General features: G+C 43.2%; 1 protein-coding gene across 1 annotated transcript; it reads left to right on the top strand.

The window, feature by feature from the left end:
- Positions 1–13,186: 13,186 nt before the first annotated feature.
- On the top strand, positions 13,187–17,387 carry LOC120315972 (vespryn). Its single transcript, XM_039361062.1, has 3 exons — positions 13,187–13,259; positions 14,715–14,810; positions 16,708–17,387. Exons 1-3 carry the CDS (start codon positions 13,187–13,189, stop codon positions 17,193–17,195), a joined length of 657 nt encoding a protein of 218 aa, XP_039216996.1. The 3' UTR covers positions 17,196–17,387.
- Positions 17,388–19,830: the final 2,443 nt, after the last annotated feature.

Here is a 19,830-nt window from a genome sequence, read left to right as displayed (position 1 = left end):
GAAAACCAAATGTTATTGGCTCAAAATCTCTCTGCATTTCCTACTTAAGCCAAAATTTCAATCTTGGGCCAAATCCAACACTGGCTGCCCCTGTTAATTTCCATAATCCACGATCTACCTTCCCTTTCTGGCTGCCCTCAGCTTCAATCTTTTGTTTGCTGGTTTCATTTGCTTTACAAACGATTTTTCAACATGGAAAATGGCTGTGAGTAATTTCCAGTTTAGTTTGCTCCCAATATACTCCCAGTGAGGATCTATATGTCGCAAACAAGCCATACTCAATATTATAACTTAATGTCTCTTTTTAAAACATCAACCAAATCAAAACATTAACTGGTGAACGAGGGATAAGGAATAGACAAAAGCAGGGGAGAGAGACATGGACAACAGGGGGCCGGATGTACTTCCCGGCTCGATTTGAATGTGAGATGTGGCCTGCCGGGAGGGGGGGATGGTGGGAGGGAGACCTGTGGGGTGGGTGGGGAGTTTTCGGGGGTGGAGGTGGGCCAGAACATCCCGGTTATCGTAGGGAGAGGTAGATATGGCGGGAGCCAAGGAGTGGGCCATCTTCAGGGAACAAGGACTCGCTGCATTAGAGCGATTACCTGTTCCGACCCCTTGGACTCTTCTCCAATACCTGGAGAGGGGGGTGTTCAGGACCCTGGCCTCAGGTTGCTGCTTCTTAATGCCAGGTCGATTATTAATAAAGCCCCCCTCATCCGGGATTTGATACTGGATGAGGAGGCCGACCTGGCATGTATTACTGAGACCTGGCTGGGCCAAGAGTGAGGTGTTCCTCTCTCAGAGATGTGCCCAGACGGGTTTCAGATAATGCACCAACCACGACTCCAGGGAAGGGGTGGGGGAGTGGCGATTCTTGTCCGAGAATCCCTGAGACCTCGCAGGATCCCAGCCCCAGAGGTTGTTGGGTGTGAGTCCCTTCTCTTGAGGTTGGATTCAAGGGTTCAGTCGGGTTTGTTGTTGACATACCTGCCTCCCAGCTATGTGACAACAGCCCTGCCTGAGCTGCTGGAGGGGGTAGCCGGGTTGGCGGTGGAATTGCCCAGGCTTATGGTGCTGGGGGATTTCAATTTGCCGTCACTCGGCGAATCCTCTGGTGTGGCTCAGGAGTTCATGGCTTCCATGACAACCATGGACCTGACCCAGATAATTCAGGGTCCGACCCATAGGGGAGGACACATGCTCGACTTGGTATTCCTCTCGGGGCAGTGGAGACGTGATTTCGATTTAAGGGATATAGTCACTTCTCCCTTGTCATGGTCGGATCACTTCCTGTTGAGGTTAGATTTCTCGGTCCTACTCCCCCACCGCAGGGAGGCGGAACCGATTAGGTGGTTCCGCCCCAGGCGTTTAATGGACCCGGAGGGGTTCCAAATAGCGCTTGGGGGTTTTCCTGATTCCCTCCTCCACGAACCGGCTGAGTCCTTGGTCGCTGCTTGGAATAAGGCGGCGTCAGGGGCATTAGACCTGATCGTGCCTTTGCAACCTCTCCGTGATTGTGGATCCCGGAGGGCACCTTGGTTTACCGAGGAGCTACGGGAGATGAAGCGTCAGAAGAGACATCTAGAGTGACGCTGGAGGGCTAGTAACTCCGAATCCGACCGGACACTTCTAAGAGCCTATATTAGGACTTATTTAGTGGCGATACAAGCGGCAAAATGTTCGCATTTTTCCGCACTTATTGCGTCTGCAGAATCTCGCCCCGCCGCCCTGTTTAGGGTGACCTGTTCCCTACTTAACGTTCAGGAAGCTGGGGAGCCCTTACAGGGTAGAGCGGAGGAATTTGTGCAATTCTTATCAGACAAAATCGCTCGGATTTGGACGGACCTAGACTCCGATTGGGCAGGGCCTTTTGAGATGACTGGGGCAGGTCTTAGCTCAGTTTTATGGGATGAATTTAAGTCTGTGACCGCCGAGGATGTTGACAGAGTGGTGGGAGCAATGAGTGCCTCCACTTGTTTATTGGACCTGTGTCCTTCCTGGTTGGTCTCGACTGCCAAGGAGGTGACACGAAGCTGGCTCCAGGTGTTGATCAACGTTTCGTTGAGGGAGGGGTCTTTTCAACAATCCCTGAAGGAGGCGGTTGTGAGGCCCCTGCTCAAGAAGCCTACCCTGGACCCGGCTGATTTAAATAACTTCCATCCAGTCTCCAATCTCCCCTTTGTGGGGAAGGTTGTAGAGAGAGTGGTGGCGCTCCAGCTCCGACGGTCTCTGGATGAAGCAGATTATCTAGACCCTTTTCAATCTGGCTTCAGGCCCGGCTTCAGCACAGAAACTGCTTTGGTCGCGCTGATGGATGATCTCTGGCGGGCCCGAGACAGAGGTTATTCCTCTGTCTTGCTGCTACTTGACCTCTCAACGGCTTTTGATACCATCGATCATGGTATCCTTTTGTGACGACTCGAAGGGGTGGGAGTGGGAGGCACCATTTTACAGTGATTCTCCTCCTACCTCTCTGGCCGGTCGCAATCGGTATTGGTGGGAGGGCAGAGGTCAACCCCGAGGCCCCTTGAATGCGGCGTGCCACAGGGGTCGGTCCTCTCTCCCCTCCTATTTAACATTTATATGAAGCCGCTGGGTGAGATCATCAGACAGCACGGGGTGAGGTTTCATCAGTATGCTGATGATACCCAGTTATATATCTCCTCCCCGAGCTCTCTCAGTGAAGCGGCCAATGTGATGGGCCGTTGCCTCGAAGCCGTGAGGGTCTGGATGGGGGTTAACAGACTCAGGCTCAATCCTGACAAGACCGAGTGGCTTTGGATGTTGCCTCCCAAGGATCATGTCGACTGTCCAGTGTTGACTCTTGCGGGGGAAAATATACCCCCTTCGGAGCGGGTTCGCAACTTGGGTGTCCTCCTTGATCCACAGCTGAATTTGGAACATCAATTGACGGCTGTGGCTGGGAGGACCTTTGCACAAATTCGCCTGTTGCACCAGTTGCGACCCTACCTGGACCGGGAGGCTCTCCTTACAGTCACTCATGCCCTTGTCACCTCACGTTTGGACTACTGCAACGCGCTCTACATGGGGCTACCCTTGAAAAGTATTCGGAGACTACAGTTGGTCCAGAATGCAGCCACGCGAGTGATAGTGGATGCTCCTCGATACACCCATGTTACACCTATCCTCCGTGAGCTGCACTGGTTGCCTATTGGTCTCCGGGTCCAATTCAAGGTGTTGGTCATTACCTTTAAAGCCCTATATGGCTCAGGGCCAGGCTATTTGCGAGACCGCCTACTACCTCATAGTTCCCTATGTCTGGTTAGATCCCACAGGCTGGGCCTCCTTCAGGCCCCATCGGCCAAGCAGTGCCATTTGGCAGGGCTGCAGAGGACGGCCTTCTCTGTGATGGCGCCCACGCTTTGGAATCAGCTCCCCCCGGAGATTAGGACCACTCCCACCCTGTTGGTCTTCCGTAAGCTACTTAAGACCTGGCTTTTCCGGCAGGCCTGGGGTTTATAAAACCTTACCCCTGGATGATTGTTTTTGTATTGTTGTTTTGTTATGTTTTATGTGTTTTTTATTGTTAGCTGCCCAGAGTCCTTCGTGAGTGGGGCGGCTTATAAATTTTAAAAATAAATAAATACATAAACAGGCAGAAATTTATATTATCAACATGTCTATTAAAAGGACAAAGAATTTTCCAGAGTCACTGGAAACAATACAGTAGGCAATTATCATGCCACAGCAGTGTTTCTCAGTCTTGGAAACTAAGATGTGTGGACGTCAGTTCCCAGAATTCTCCAGCCAGCAGGAGTGTGTCAAGGGCCCTGGGAATGAGTGTCTAATGGTCGGCAGTATCAGAGGACCATAAAGGCAATCAATACCTGGGCAATCCCAGTCATTAGGTACACAGCTGGAATAGTGGACTGGACTCAAGCAGAACTAAAAGCAATGGATAGGCAGACCAGACTTAACAATTGTCGATAAGAAAGACAAAAAAGTCTGGATAGTGGACGTGGCAGTGCCTGGAGATAGCAGAATAGAAGAGAAAGAACTGGAGAAGATAACAAAATACAAAGACCTACAAATAGAAATAGAAAGACTGTGGCAAAAGCAAGCAAGGGTAGTACCAATAGTCATAGGCTCCTTGGGTGCAATCCCAAAACAACTGGAGCACCACTTGAACACCATTGGCATTGACAAATTCGCTATTAGTCAATTGCAAAAGGCAGCCTTATTAGGAACTGCTTCCATCCTGCGACGATATCTGTAATACCATCAAACATCCACATCTGCCTATCCCAGGTCCTGGGTAAGGACTCGATAGGTAGACAAAATGCCAAATCCAGTCTGAACATCTGGCTGACTGTGCGATGATCGATAATAGTAATAATAATAATAATAATAATAATAATAATAAGTCAAGAAAAAGATTAGAGGTGAATACATCAAGAGAGTGAAGAAGATGTTAAAATCCAAACTCAATGGAGGAAATACCATAAAGGCAATCAACATCTGGGCAATCCCAGTTATTAGGTACACAGCTGGAATAGTGGACTGGACTCAAGCAGAACTAAAAGCAATGGATAGGAAGACCAGAAAAATAATGACAATGAATCATGCCCTTCATCCACGCAGTGACATTGATAGACTTTATCTACCAAGGCAAATAGGTGGGCGTGGAATGCTACAAGTACATCAGATGGTTGAAGAAGAAAAAATGGCTTTGGAAGAATATCTGAAGAACAATGATGAAGATGCACTGAAATTAGTATATCAGGAAGGCTTACTAACTACTGGAGAGACCAAACTGGCCTACAAGAAAGACCAAATGAAGAACAGAATAGAGGCATGGGAAGACAAAGCACTACATGGCCAATACATGAAAAAAATAGCTGGGAAAGCAGATAATAATAAAACCTGGCAATGGCTAAGAGCAGGAAAATTGAAGAAAGAGACCGAGGGACTAATTCTGGCTGCACAAGACCAAGCCTTAAGGACAAATGCATACAAAGTCAAAATTGAGAAGACAGCAACAGACAGTAAGTGCCGCCTATGCAAAGAAGCTGAAGAAACAGTGGACCACTTGGTAAGCTGTTGCAAGAAGATTGCACAAACTGATTACAAGCAGCGGCATGACAAAGTAGCAACAATGGTGCATTGGAAGATCTGCAAAAAATATCATTTGCCTGTAAGCAAAAACTGGTGGGATCATAAAATAGAGAAAGTCATAGAAAATGATAAAATTAAACTGCTCTGGGACTTCAGAATTCAAACAGACAAGCACCTGCAACATAACACCCCAGACTTAACAATTGTCGATAAGAAAGACAAAAAAGTCTGGATAGTGGACGTGGCAGTGCCTGGAGATAGCAGAATAGAAGAGAAAGAACTGGAGAAGATAACAAAATACAAAGACCTACAAATAGAAATAGAAAGACTGTGGCAAAAGCAAGCAAGGGTAGTACCAATAGTCATAGGCTCCTTGGGTGCAATCCCAAAACAACTGGAGCACCACTTGAACACCATTGGCATTGACAAATTCGCTATTAGTCAATTGCAAAAGGCGGCCTTACTAGGAACTGCTTCCATCCTGCGACGATATCTGTAATACCATCAAACATCCACATCTGCCTATCCCAGGTCCTGGGTAAGGACTCGATAGGTAGACAAAATGCCAAATCCAGTCTGAACATCTGGCTGACTGTGCGATGATTGATAATAAAAGTTGGAAGGGACCTTGGAGGTCATCAAATATAATCCCCTGCTCAGGCAGGAAACCCTATACCATTTCAGACAAATGGCTGTCCAGTCTCTTCTTCAAAACTTCCAGTGTTGGAGTATTCATCACTTCTGGAGGCAGGTTGTTCCACTAGTTAATTGTTCTAACTGTCAGGAAGTTTCTCCTTAGTTCTAGGTTGCTTCTCTCCTTAATTGTTCTAACTGTCTAAAAAATTAGGTATTAGTCTTTAAGGGCCACAGAACTCTTAACTGTTTCCTGTGAGCTAAACTTGTGTTCAAGATTATGAAACCTGAGGTGAAGATGTAACATCTCCTGGAATTGCATCGTCTAAGACAGTGTTTCTCAACCTTGACAATTTTAAGGCATGTGGACTTCAACTCCCAGAATTCCACAGCCAGCAATGCAGCCAGCAATTGTCAAGGTTGAGAAACACTGATCTAAGACCTCTGATCAGTTAGCCAACCTGTGATCCTCTCTTCCTTCTATACAGCATGCCCAATTGAAAAATGCTGCAGAACAGTCTATCTGGTTTAGGTTAGGAGAAACAGGAAACCATATCCTTGACAGAAAGAATTTAAGAAACTTCAGTGAAGGGGCTGACATCATTTGATCCAGAGAAGTCACAGTCTCCAGGGCTCACAATTGAAAAGAAGGTAAGATTTTACAATGCAGCTGTTTTCCAGAAATGCTGATTACTTACCCTTGCCTGTGAATCCCATAATATCTTGGACTGGAGATAGAATGTGGAAAGGAACTTTTATTTTCTAAGGGCTCAAAAACCTTTATGCTTTATGTTGACACACAAAGCGCTGCATTTTATCACAATTCAATTTTTTGAAGTAAGTGGGGAGCATTTCTGCCTTTTACCTTATTAATTCCTAGAGAAACATATCGAAGAAAAAGGCTAGAGCATTATTCATTTGCCCATCAACTCAACTACTTGTTTGTGAAGCAAGCCTTGGAGAGATCATCAGTGACTAATTCCTTCAGCAACAGCTGTTGGTGTATACATGCCAGGTCATTTTCAGGCATGATCCTGCATAACAGTTTTATCTTATCTCCCGAAGGAAACATTATTCAAGAGAAAATTTGAATAAAGGTAGACCTCAACTTATGACCATTCATTTAACAATGGTTTGAAGTTGTGCTGGAACTAAAAAAAGTGACATGACCCATCCTTGAAGTTATGACTGCCACACCACCCGTGGTCAGGTAATTGAAATTTGGGCATTTGGCAACCAGCTTGCATTTAAGAGCTTACAGTGTCCTGCAGTCACATGACTGTGATTTGCAATCTTCTCAGCCAGCTTCTGATAAGCAAAGTCCTCCAAGGTCCCTTCCAACTTTATTATTATTATTATTGATCATCGCACAGTCAGCCAGATGTTCAGACTGGATTTGGCATTTTGTCTACCTATCGAGTACTTACCCAGGACCTGGGATAGGCAGATGTAGATGTTTGATGGTATTACAGGTATCGTCGCAGGATGGAAGCAGTTCCTAATAAGGCCGCCTTTTGCAATTGACTAATAGCAAATTTGTCAATGCCAATGGTGTTCAAGTGGTGCTCCAGTTGTTTTGGGATTGCACCCAAGGAGCCTATACTATTGGTACTACCCTTGCTTGCTTTTGCCAGTCTTTCTATTTCTATTTGTAGGTCTTTGTATTTTGTTATCTTCTCCAGTTCTTTCTCTTCTATTCTGCTGTCTCCAGGCACTGCCACGTCCACTATCCAGACTTTTTTGTCTTTCTTATCGACAATTGTTAAGTCTGGGGTGTTATGTTGCAGGTGCTTGTCTGTTTGAATTCTGAAGTCCCAGAGCAGTTTAATTTTATCATTTTCTATGACTTTCTCTATTTTATGATCCCACCAGTTTTTGCTTACAGGCAAATGATATTTTTTGCAGATCTTCCAATGCACCATTGTTGCTACTTTGTCATGCCGCTGCTTGTAATCAGTCTGTGCAATCTTCTTGCAACAGCTTACCAAGTGGTCCACTGTTTCTTCAGCTTCTTTGCATAGGCGGCACTTACTGTCTGTTGCTGTCTTCTCAATTTTGACTTTGTATGCATTTGTCCTTAAGGCTTGGTCTTGTGCAGCCAGAATTAGTCCCTCGGTCTCTTTCTTCAATTTTCCTGCTCTTAGCCATTGCCAGGTTTTATTATTATCTGCTTTCCCAGCTATTTTTTTCATGTATTGGCCATGTAGTGCTTTGTCTTCCCATGCCTCTATTCTGTTCTTCATTTGGTCTTTCTTGTAGGCCAGTTTGGTCTCTCCAGTAGTTAGTAAGCCTTCCTGATATACTAATTTCAGTGCATCTTCATCATTGTTCTTCAGATATTCTTCCAAAGCCATTTTTTCTTCTTCAACCATCTGATGTACTTGTAGCATTCCACGCCCACCTATTTGCCTTGGTAGATAAAGTCTATCAATGTCACTGCGTGGATGAAGGGCGTGATTCATTGTCATTATTTTTCTGATCTGCCTATCCATTGCTTTTAGTTCTGCTTGAGTCCAGTCCACTATTCCAGCTGTGTACCTAATGACTGGGATTGCCCAGGTGTTGATTGCCTTTATGGTATTTCCTCCATTGAGTTTGGATTTTAAGATCTTCTTCACTCTCTTGATGTATTCACCTCTAATCTTTTTCTTGACTTCAGTGTGCTTGATGTTGTCAGCTTGAAGGATACCCAAGTATTTGTAGTACTCTTCCTCATCCAGACTCTTAATGTTATTTTCGTGGGGCATCTTGATTCCTTCAGTTTTCACTATTTTTCCTTGTTTGATAGTAAGTGTGGCACATTTGTCCAAGCCAAACTCCATTACAATATCTTGCTATATATACGGACAGTGTTGAGCAGCGATTCTATTTCAGATGATGTTTTTCCATACAGCTTCAGATCATCCATGTAAAGGAGGTGGGATAGTCTAGCAGATGTTTTTGATGTTTGATAGCCATGTCCTGAGTTATTCAGTATTGTTGACAGAGGAAACAGTGCAATAACAAATAGTAATGGTGATAATGAATCTCCTTGAAATATTCCTCTCTTGATATTAACCTCTCCCAGCTTCTCACCATTGATCTGCAACTGTGTCTTCCATTGTGCCATCGATCTTTGCACAAATTTTCTGATGTTTCTACTGACTCCTGTTATTTCTAGGCACTTTATTATCCAATCATGTGGCAGAGAGTCAAATGCCTTTTTGTAGTCAATCCATGCCACATTCAGGTTGGTCTTCCTTCTCTTGCAGTTTTCCAAGATCATTTTGTCTATTAGGAGTTGATCTTTTGTTCCTCTGCTATTGGGCGGTTTCCTTTCTGCTCAGGTGGAAAGAGATTGTTTTCAACTAGATGCTGTTGTACTGCATCAGCTACCACACCAGTTAGTAATTTGAAAGTTGTTGGTAAGCAGGTAATTGGCCTGTAGTTACCTGGTGTTGCCCCTTTTGCTGGATTTTTCATTATTAGGTAGGTTTTCCCAGTTGTTAGCCACTTTTCAATTTCTCCTCCTTGTAGTATATTGTTGAACTGTTTGGCAATGAGTGGGTGTATAACAGTTAGATGTTTCAACCAAAACCCATGCAGTTCATCTTCACCTGGTGCTGACCAATTTTTGATTTTCTTTGCTCTTTTTTCTACCATTTTTGTTGTTATTACTAGTTCTTTCATTTCAACTTCTGTTTTATTTGCATCCACCTCTTTTAACCAAGCCGCATCCTTGTTGTATTTCTTTGGGTTATCCCATATCTGCTTCCAGAACTGCACTGTTTCTTCCTTGTCAGGTACTGACTGATTCCTTGCAGTTTCTCCATTGATGGATTGGTAGAAACGTTTCTGATTGGATTGAAATTGGAGGTTCTGCCTATAGTTTGCAATTCGAGCTTCATATCTACTGATTTTCCTGGCTATAGCTGTTATTTGTTGCTTTATTATTTCCAGTGCTTCCTTGATCTTCCTTGTTTCTAAGTGGTATTTCTTGATTAGGTATTCTTTGGTCTTCTTGTTCTTCAGCTTCTTTTCTTTCATCTGTTCTAGCTTGCTTGCATGTGATCTTAACTTGCTGATCTTATTTTCTAGTCTAACCTTCCATTTTTCTGGTGCACTGTTTGTTTGTTTTTCTTCTTTGTTGATTTTGCATCCCAGGTATTCAGTTATAACTGCAGCTGTGCTGTACATTAGTTGGTTTGTTTCTTGCAGTGAATTGGTGCTTATACTTGCTATTGCAGTATTTGCATCTTTTAATGCTTGTGCTAGCTGTTTCTTTGGAACAAGCTTCAATGCAGGCAGCCTTATTCTGTTGTTTTTGTGCTGTTCTAGATGCTCAGTTATTCTTTGTTTCAATTCTTTTATTTCTTTAGTTAGAGGGTTTTGTTCTTCCTGAGGAAGAGGTGCCTGGTTTCCAAATGAGAACAGTTGTATATCTCTACTGGATTCTTTCACTGCCAACTCCCCCTGGTTTGCCTCTACATTCTGAATTACTTCTTGTAAGGCTTTGATTTCTTTGCCCTGGGTAAACCTTTGCAGTTCGTCCAATTCTGTTTCTGTAAATACTTTATTTCGTGTTATAAATCGGCGTTGATCTGCTAGTCTCTGTTCTGTTATTTCTGATTCTGGATGTTGTTCTTTCCAGAATTGGTGCATTCGTTTTAGATATCCTCGTCTTGTTGGACTTGATCTATAGTAACAGATCATTATTTCTTTGTTTTCCATCACTGTGTATCTGCGACGGGTAAATACCTTTTCTTCCAGTAGTTCTGCAGCTGCTGGCCCTGGTTGCTCAGCCAACAGTCCTGAGTCCTGTAACCCATTTTTCACCAGATATCCAGGAACTCCAATATCTAGTGCGGACCTTGTTAACCCGGGCGACGTCCGAGCCGGTATGGCATTCTGAAATTTACGTCTCACCATATTTTTTATGGGAGAGACACTCTTTGTCTGACTCCTCTGATGAGACCTGTCCAGTATGGTTGAACCTCTGGCATAGCTCTCATCTTCCTCAGAGTACACAAGCCCCACAACCACGTCAAGGTAGTGCCTCACTGGGGGTTATTATTATTATTATTATTATTATTATTATTATTATTATTATTATTATTATTATGGATCATCGCAAAGTCAGCCAGATTTCAGACTGGATTTGGCTTTTTGTGTACCTATCGAGTCCTTACCCAGGACCTGGGCTAGGCAGATGTGGATGTTTGATGGTATTACAAATATCGTCGCAAGATAGAAACTGTTCCCTATAATACTGCCTTTTGCAATTGACTAATGGCGAATTTGTCAATGCCGATGGTGTCCAAGTGGTGCTCCAGTTGTTTTGGGATTGCACCCAAGGCGCCTATTACTATTGGTACTACCCTTGCTTGCTTTTGCCACAGTCTTTGTATTTTGTTATCTTCTCCAGTTCTTTCTCGTCTATTCTGCTGTCTCCAGGCACTGCCACGTCCACTATCCAGACTTTTTTGTCTTTCTTATCTACAGTTGTTAAGTATGGGGTGTTATGTTGCAGGTGCTTGTCTGTTTGAATTCTGAAGTCCCAGAGCTGTTTAACTTTATCATTTTCTATGACTTTCTCTATTTTATGATCCTGCCAGTTCTTGCTTACAGGCAAATGATATTTCGTGCAGATATTCCAATGCACCATTGTTTCTACTTTGTCATGCCGCTGCTTGTAGTCAGTCTGTGCGATCTTTTTGCAGCAGCTTACCAGGTGATCCACTGTTTCTTTAGCTTCTTTGCATAGGCGGCACTTACTGTCTGTTGCTGTCTTCTCAATTTTGACTTTATATGCATTTGTCCTTAAGGCTTGGTCTTGTGCAGCCAGAATTAGTCCCTCGGTCTGTTTCTTCAATTTTCCTTATCTTAGCCATTGCCAGGTCTTGTTATTATCTGTTTTCCCAGCTATTTTTTTTAATGTACTGGCCATGTAGTGCTTTGTCTTCCCATGCCTCTATTCTGTTCTTCATTTGGTCTTTCTTGTAGGCCAGTTTGGTCTCTCCAGTAGTCAGTAAATCTTCCTGATATACTAATTTCAGTGCATTGTCATCACTGTCCTTCAGATATTCTTCCAAAGCCATTCTTCTTCAACCATCTGATGTACTTGCAGCATTCCACGCCCACCTATTTGCCTTGGTAGATAAAGTCTGTCAATGTCACTGGATGGATGAAGGGCATGATTCATTGTCATTATTTTTCTGGTCTTCCTATCCATTGCTTTTAGTTCTGCTTGAGTCTAGCCCACTATTCTAGCTGTGTATCTAATGACTGGAATTGCCCAGATGTTGATTGCCTTTATGGTATTTTCTCCATTGGTGGTGGTTGTTGTTGTTGTTGTTGTTATTATTATTATTATTAAGCCAGATTTACTTACAGTAAAACTGATCATAAAATTGGGTCCAGTCACATGATGATTTGCTTAGCAACTGCATTGCTTAGTGACTGAAATTCTGATCCCAATTGTGGTTGTAAGTTGAGAACTATCTGTAGAAGCAGTAGTCATCAGCAAGTTGTGGCTTAAATTTTGAGTGATTAAAATAAACTCTGAGCAATGCCAATTTTCCCCCTTGTTTTGCTTCTAATGGCATATTCATTACTTTCCCCTAAAAAAAGTGGAGAAATGAGGAAATGCTAATTAGAATTTATAAAACAAACTTCCAGCAAGGAAAACCTAATCCAAAGAGAACCTACTGGAATTCAATCTCTCACCATCCTGAACTCAAAATGATCAAACTTAAAGTGGCAAAAGGCATTCGCCTTCCACAACCTGTCAAACTGCTGAAGCTGCACTATGTTTCCACAAACCATTGAAAACAGGCTGTATATTGCACTAAAAAACACAGACACACTACTTTATGATGCTCATGAAAGCATTGCATAGCTTCAACTGTTTGTGGGCTCAAGGAAGGAGAATGTCATCTGCCATTTTGTATTACATCATGTTACCAGTTAGCCATCTGCTGTTTAAGTACTGTAACAAATCAGTTGTCTGCCATTTTGAAACAGGCAAGCCCATTAATATCTAGGGGTTGTCTTTAAAAGTCAGATGTTCTTAAACGGGGGGGGGGGAACTGTCTAAACTCAAGCCGATAAAATTCTAGCAGGAGACTACACAAGGTCTTTTGGAAGCTGTTGTGTGGAATTGTGCAACACTTTGCATGTCCTTCTATGAAAAACCTGTGCTGCAATCCTTCCTGAAACGTTGCTTGAGTGTTCAACCAACTCATTGCAAAACAGAAGGAAAGTTTTGGATTTCAATCCTTTTGTAATTCACAAAAGTCTTCAAAATTTTATTTGTTGGTCATCTGCCAAATCTGGGAATGAACTGTGTCAGATCATTCACAGCAAAACTTTAGAATAAAAAATGATGACATTGTACGGCATGCTCTGGATTCACTTGAACTAAGTCCTAAATCCATTTTATCATTTACAGTACTTATTTTCTCCCTTCTGTAGGAAACGAAAGCTTATAACGATCATGTCTCCTTCTGCTGGGCTCCAATTTAGTCTATACTTCCTACAAACAAAGAAAGTCCTGTGGAAGCTCACAGGTAAAGAAAAAGGTTGTGGTTTGTTTTTGCTCTATCAACACTTTCAGCTCACTTTTGTGCAAAAATAAACTCCAGTGTGCCCCTTTGATCATATAAGGCACACTTTTCTCCAGTCCGATCAAACATTCTTATTCCATTAGGTATGTTTGCTACCTTCAATTATATATATATGTATGTATGTATTTTTAGGTTGCTAACAAAGAATAAAGAGAGAACTGGTATAGCTATTTCGAGTTCCATTAACTCTCTTCAGCCAGACTTACTCTTCTGAGATTCGAACCTGGGCTTACCTGCATGTTAGGCAGTTGTTATAACCTCTAAGCCACAGGCTCTCTCCCACTCTGTTAGCTATCGGGAGAGAGACAGGGGGAGGATGTATGTATGTATGTATGTATGTATATAAAAAGTGGGATAAAAATATAAAGATAATGCCTTTATATGTAGCAAAACATTTTTTCTGTTTTGGTCATCACTGAGTCATATACTTTTTGTCATATTTTGTTCATGTATTAGCGAAGGCTTGATCCCTGTAGATTGCTGGGAGAGACACATCTATCTTAGGAAGGAAAAGGAAATACATCCCATTGTGTATTTATCAACCAGTCGGTCTTCTCTAAATCTCTTTTCCAAACAGAACAATACTATATATTTGGGTAACCAGGAAACAAAAGTCAGAACATTTCCAAGATGTGCAATATATTACAGATAATCCTGCCCATGACTGAGCCCACAATTTCAATTGTAAATCCTGATGGTCGTTAAGTGGATCGTCACATGACTATATTCAATTTTGCAAGCTTTTTTGCAGCAATCATAAGGTATATGTCAGGGGTAGGCAACCTTGGCTCTTTTATGACTCGTGGATTTCAACTCCCAGAATTCCTGAGCCAGCTATGCTGAGGGGAAAGGGAGAGGTTTCCAAGTTGAGCGTGCTGGCTCAGGAATTCTGGGAGTTGAAGCCCACGAGTCATAAAAGAGCCAAGGTTGCCTACCCCTGGTTTATGTGATGGTTTTAAAAGGAACCCCATGGCTGTTAACCAAATGCCACAGTGGTCAAGCAAATCCATTGTTTGTTAAGGGGAGGGTTGTTTTTTTTTTTTTTTTTGCTGGAACCTGGAAGTACATGCTGGTTTTTGTTAAAAATGCCATAAATTGTGGCCACGTGACCACGGGACATGGCAAAAGGTCATAAATTCAGCACTCAAAATGCACTCATATGACCATGGGCAGGATTGTGGATCTGAGCGGGGATATGGATCTCAATGCTGGAACTTCAAATCCATGTCGTAAGTAGCTTTTTCAGAATCCATGGCAAGTTGAGGACTATCCGCACACTACTTGTGACAACAAGGGCTAAATTACACCCAGTTTTTTCTGTCAGTCAAACTTTACCATCTATAAGACAATATAAACATGCCTTACAAATTCTTGCCTTTGTGCTCTGTCCACATTTAGGACTCTGTTACATACTCCTGTTCACACTATGCTTTTTTGCTGACCAGGAAAATGGTGGAAAAGCTCTAGCTTCACCCCCTGGGATATGGAAAAGAGGTAACAGCTGGGTTAAATAAGATTGGTGGGCGGGGGGGGGAGGGGGGAAAGGTAAGTATTGCCAGATTTTAAAGCATCTTAATTGAGAAGAAAGGTAGATGTCCTTCTCCAAGATCAGTTGGGTCAGGTGAACAATAATGCCAGACAATCTCATTGCAACTAAGTTGGATCTCTAGATATTCCCTGGCCTCCTTCATATGATCCAACAAGGGCATTCCTAACATCAGAGTCACTTGTTGAGATGGGCGGCTATAGAAATCAAATAAATCTCTATCATCTATCTATCTATCTATCTATCTATCTATCTATCTATCTATCTATCTATCCATCCATCCATCTATCTACCTATCTACCTATCTATCTATTGTGGAGGGAAGAGACAACAAAGTCATGTAAAATTTAACTAACAAACATTGGCTTTCCCTGCTTGCACCTGTCCCAGAAACATTTTTTTTTGTACTGTATTCCCATGATTTTGCTTTCATCCCCAGTAATCCATAAAAGAGGCAACTTTAAGTCCGCTTGAGCTGTGAGACGGCATTTTCCTTTATTCTGACACCATAAGCTGCCTAGAGCATGGGTCCCCAACCCCGGTCCATGGACCAATACCGGGCCACAGCCTGCTAGCAACTGGTCTGCACAAACAAGTGAAACCCCATCCGTGAGATGCAAGCAGCATGGGAAACCACGCCCCCTCTGGTGTGCGGAAAAACCTCTCTTCACGGAACCGGTCCCTGGTGCCCAAAAGGTTGGGGACCTCTGGCCTAGAGTCACATTGGCGAGATGGGTGGTATAGAAGTCTAATAATAAATAAACAGACTCAAATGTGGCCTTGAGATGCATAAGATCTGCTAGACCAGGGGTAGGCTCTTTTTTGACTTGTGGACTTCAACTCCCAGAATTCCTGAGCCAACCATGCTGAGGGGAAAGGGAGAGGTTTCCAAGCTGAGCCATGCTGGGTCAGGAATTCTGGGAGTTGAAGTCCACGAGTCATAAAAAAGCCAAGGTTGCCTACCCCTGTGCTAGGCTTTGACATAGAGCAGTGTTTCTCAACCTCTGCTAGTTGGAGGGCAAAATAGTTTCTTCAGTGACCCCAGAACTATAGGCAGCCAAAGTGCCCTTTTTGAGTGGTCAGAAGCTTTTTTAACAATGGTTCTTGAAAACCAACTGCCTCTAATCAACTACTTGTAAAAACCAAGGCTAGTGGTAAAAATGAACCATATTGGAGAACTGAAGATCACAGCATTTGTTGTGTCATAGCAATAACAATATTATATACCGCTTCACAGTGCTTTACAGCCCTCTCTAAGCAGTTACAGAGTCAGCATATTGCCTCCCCCAATGATCTGGGTCCTCATTTTACCGACCTCAGAAGGACGGAAGGCTGTGGGCTTGAGCCAGTGAGACTTGAACTCCAGGCTGTGGGCAGAGTTCACCTGCAATACTCGATTCTACCCACTACACCACCACAGCTCATATCACACATATATGTGTGTGTGAGACTAAACATACACTATTATACATTACACACTGTACATACATTATTCTGTAATTCGCGAGTGTGAGTTTTTGGGAGGCGAGTGTGGGGGATTTTGTGTTCTAAAAAGCCACAGTGCCCCTCTTACCGATCACTTAATTTCTGACTTGTTTTAGGGGAGCAGAGTTTTTCATTATCATTGGAAAAACGGTCAACCTTTATTGCACTATATCTCTCTATAAAGCACTATTTAAAAAATCTTGGGTTTATGAAGAACGCAGACATGGGAGATGAAGCAGGGATATTTGTGGCCTTTCTTAGCTCTCTAATTTGGGAGGGTGGGTGGGTAATAACGTGTTCAGTGATGTCGCCCACCCAGAATTTGATTTGCCTTCTGATGTTCTGTCTCTCTTCTTGCAGCTGATGTGACGTTTGACTCAAACACAGCATTCAGCTCACTGGTTGTGTCAGCAAACAAGAAGACTGTGAAAAATGTGGGTGTCCCCCAAGTTGTGCCAGACAATCCGGAGAGATTCAACAGCAGCCCCTGTGTGCTGGGGTCTCCTGGATTCCGATCAGGGAAACATTACTTTGAAGTGAAGTATGGCACACAAAGGGAATGGGCTGTTGGGATAGCTGGGAAGTCTGTGAAGAGAAAAGGAAATCTCATGCTTGTCCCTGAAGAACGGATTTGGCAAATGGGTCTCTGGTGGCTTCGGCACCTGGAAACTGATCCTGGCAGGGTTCACAGCACCTCTGGAAAGATTACTGTGTTTGTGGATTACAATGGGGGAAATGTGATTTTTGACCTTAATCATATCAACACTACCCTCAAGGCGAATTTCAATGGGGAGGAAGTTGTACCCTTTTTCTATTTAGGGGGCACTGTTTCACTCACAACTCTTTAAGAAGTTACAGTTCTTGATTAAAACAAGGACTTCTCTCTACGCAACCTTTGCAACGCCTGTTCAAGCTTTTAATAATCTTTGGCTTTGGGAGGATAATCATGTACAGGTAGGGCTGAACTTACAACCGTTGGTTTAGTGACCATTTAAGTTACAATGGAACTGGAAAAAAAACTTATGACCACTTTTCACGCTTATGACTATTGCAGTGTTCCCATGGTCACGTGATTAAAAAACAGTCCTTGGCAGCGGCCTCATATTTATGATGGTTGCAGTGCCCAGGGTCATGTGATCAGCTTTTGTGACCTTCTGAGAAGTAAAATCAATGGGGAAGCCAGATTCACTTAACAGCTGTATTACTAACTTAACAACTGCAGTGATTCACTTAACAAGTTGTGCCTGGAAAGATCATAAAATCAGACAAAACTCACTTAACAACTGCCTCACTTAATAACAGAAATTTGGGGTTCAGTTGTGGTTGTAAGTCAAGGACTACCTGTATCATATGTGAATGTCCCTCCCTGTCCCCAAATCGCCAACAACATTTAAATTCCAGGCTTGTGTTTGTCTCCATACGCTTTACACTTCTTTATATAAACAATGTAAATATTGCAGCCTTTTCCCCTTGCAGACATAAAGATTCCTTGAAGGGAATTATGTGAGGTCACATTAAAGGTTGTCCCAGTAATATACCAAATCTGTTTGATCATTTTGACAAAAGGAATTCTATATGTGACAGTACAATACTCCTAATAAAGTCTCAATTTTATTGCTTTCATCATTTAAATACGATTTGCTTCCAGTTTATGGTTACCCTCCAAAAACAAGCAAGCTTCTAGCTAGACTCTTACTAGTTTTGTATGTTTGTTGACCCAAGCCATTACCCAGGGCAATCAAAACATTTCATTACCCTAATAAGTCTGGAAATGAGCCTAAACCAGTGGTGGCGAAACTATGGCATGCATGCCAGAAGTGGCACGCAGAACCCTCTCTGTGGGCACATGCACCATCACCCCAGCCCCACCTCTCCCACGGCCCCCTCCTCACCAGCAGCCTCCCTGGAGGAGAGTCACCCCTGGGTGCGGCCCGCATAGAACAATGCAGCCAAGGACAGGGCAGCAGGGCAGCAGGGACAGGACTCCATCCTTGTGCCCCATCGCACGCAGATGATGTGGGGTGCAGATGGAGGGCATGGCCGCTATGGTGCTGCAGGGCCATCTGGGTGATCAGCTGCGGCAGGCCGTGGAGGCAGTAGGTGGGCCTTTGGACGGGCAGGGCGGGGTAGGCGGGGCAGGCATGGCAGGGGCAGAACGGGGCAGGCGGGCAGTTTTTGGGCACTCGGTGTCTAAAAGGTTCGCCATCACTGGCCTAAACAATATGCAGAGTAGCTTTGATTCCCCTTACAGAAGCCCAGTATTCTCCACAACCAAAGTGATTCTCCTTGATGAGACAAAGACAGAACCTAATTTACCTTGATAAGGTAGTTCATGTCACTTTACAGCCTCAACCATGTTATAAAATTACTCTGGGTAATTTCCAATTAGTTTGCACTAAGCACACTTCCAGTCCACCCTTATATCCAGATTAAAACAAACATACTGCTGAAGTTCAGGTAGCAAAAATATAGCTTGATGTTTGTCATCTTTGTGTTTGGAACAGTACAACCCTTATTGTCTAAGCAAGGGAAGCCTGATTGGGTTGAGTTTTCTTGGCAAGATTTCAGAAATGGTTTTACATTGCCTCCTTCATAAGGTTAAGAAAGAGGAATTGGTCCAAGATCACCCAACTGGCTTTGTTCCTAAGGCAGGACTAGGATTCACAGTCTCAGAGTTTCTGAAATTTTGCCAGAATTGGCAAAATGGAACTGAATAAAATTTTGAACACGATTGAATGAAATTTTGAAAAATAATCAAGCTAACAAATGAATCAGTTGATTAAATCTTAATATGATATTAGTCATATAGTGAGAATATATATATATATATATATATATATATATATATATATATATATATATATATATATAGGTCTTTGGTTGTTCGGGTTTTCTCCCGCGTAAAATTGGAAGTGTCTTGGCAACGTTTCGACGAAGTCACATTCGTCATCTTCAGGCTGGTGTTTTTAGCTTCTTGCTTTGAGCAGCAATGTGTGGTTTTAGCTGTTTCTTCCTTGTAACTGCCAGTGAGGGTATGAACTGATTGGATGGGAGCTTGGCTGTGTTCTGATTGGGTGGAGGTGTGTTCTGAATGGTTAGGGGCTTGGCTGTGCTCTGATTGGCTGGGGGAGTGTTCTGTTTGGTTGTGCTCAGGTTAGTCTGAGTTGCAGAGGGGTTTAAGATTTTGGGGTTAGGGAGTCGTTTGTCAATAAGGGCAGGTTTCCAAATGGCTGGTAGGCGGGAGGTATCATCTCGCTTGTTCATGCTGTGTGGGCGTTTTTCTATCTCGATGGCTTCTCTGATTATTCTGTTATTAAAATGTTCACTTTTGGCAATGGTTCTGGTATTTTTAAAGTCAATTTCATGTCCTGTGGCTTTAAGGTGTTGGACCAGGGAAGATGTTGGTTCCTCTTTTTTGACTGAGTTCTTATGTTCTTCAATGCGTGCACTTATTCTTCTGTTGGTTTGTCCGATGTATGTGGT

The sequence above is a fragment of the Crotalus tigris genome, unplaced genomic scaffold, assembly GCF_016545835.1.
Source record: "Crotalus tigris isolate CLP2741 ecotype Arizona unplaced genomic scaffold, ASM1654583v1 scf7180000019189.1338056, whole genome shotgun sequence".
Taxonomy (NCBI): Eukaryota; Metazoa; Chordata; class Lepidosauria; order Squamata; family Viperidae; genus Crotalus; species Crotalus tigris.
The sequence above is the reverse complement of the archived record's forward strand: the minus strand, read 5'-3'. Positions and strand labels throughout refer to the sequence as shown.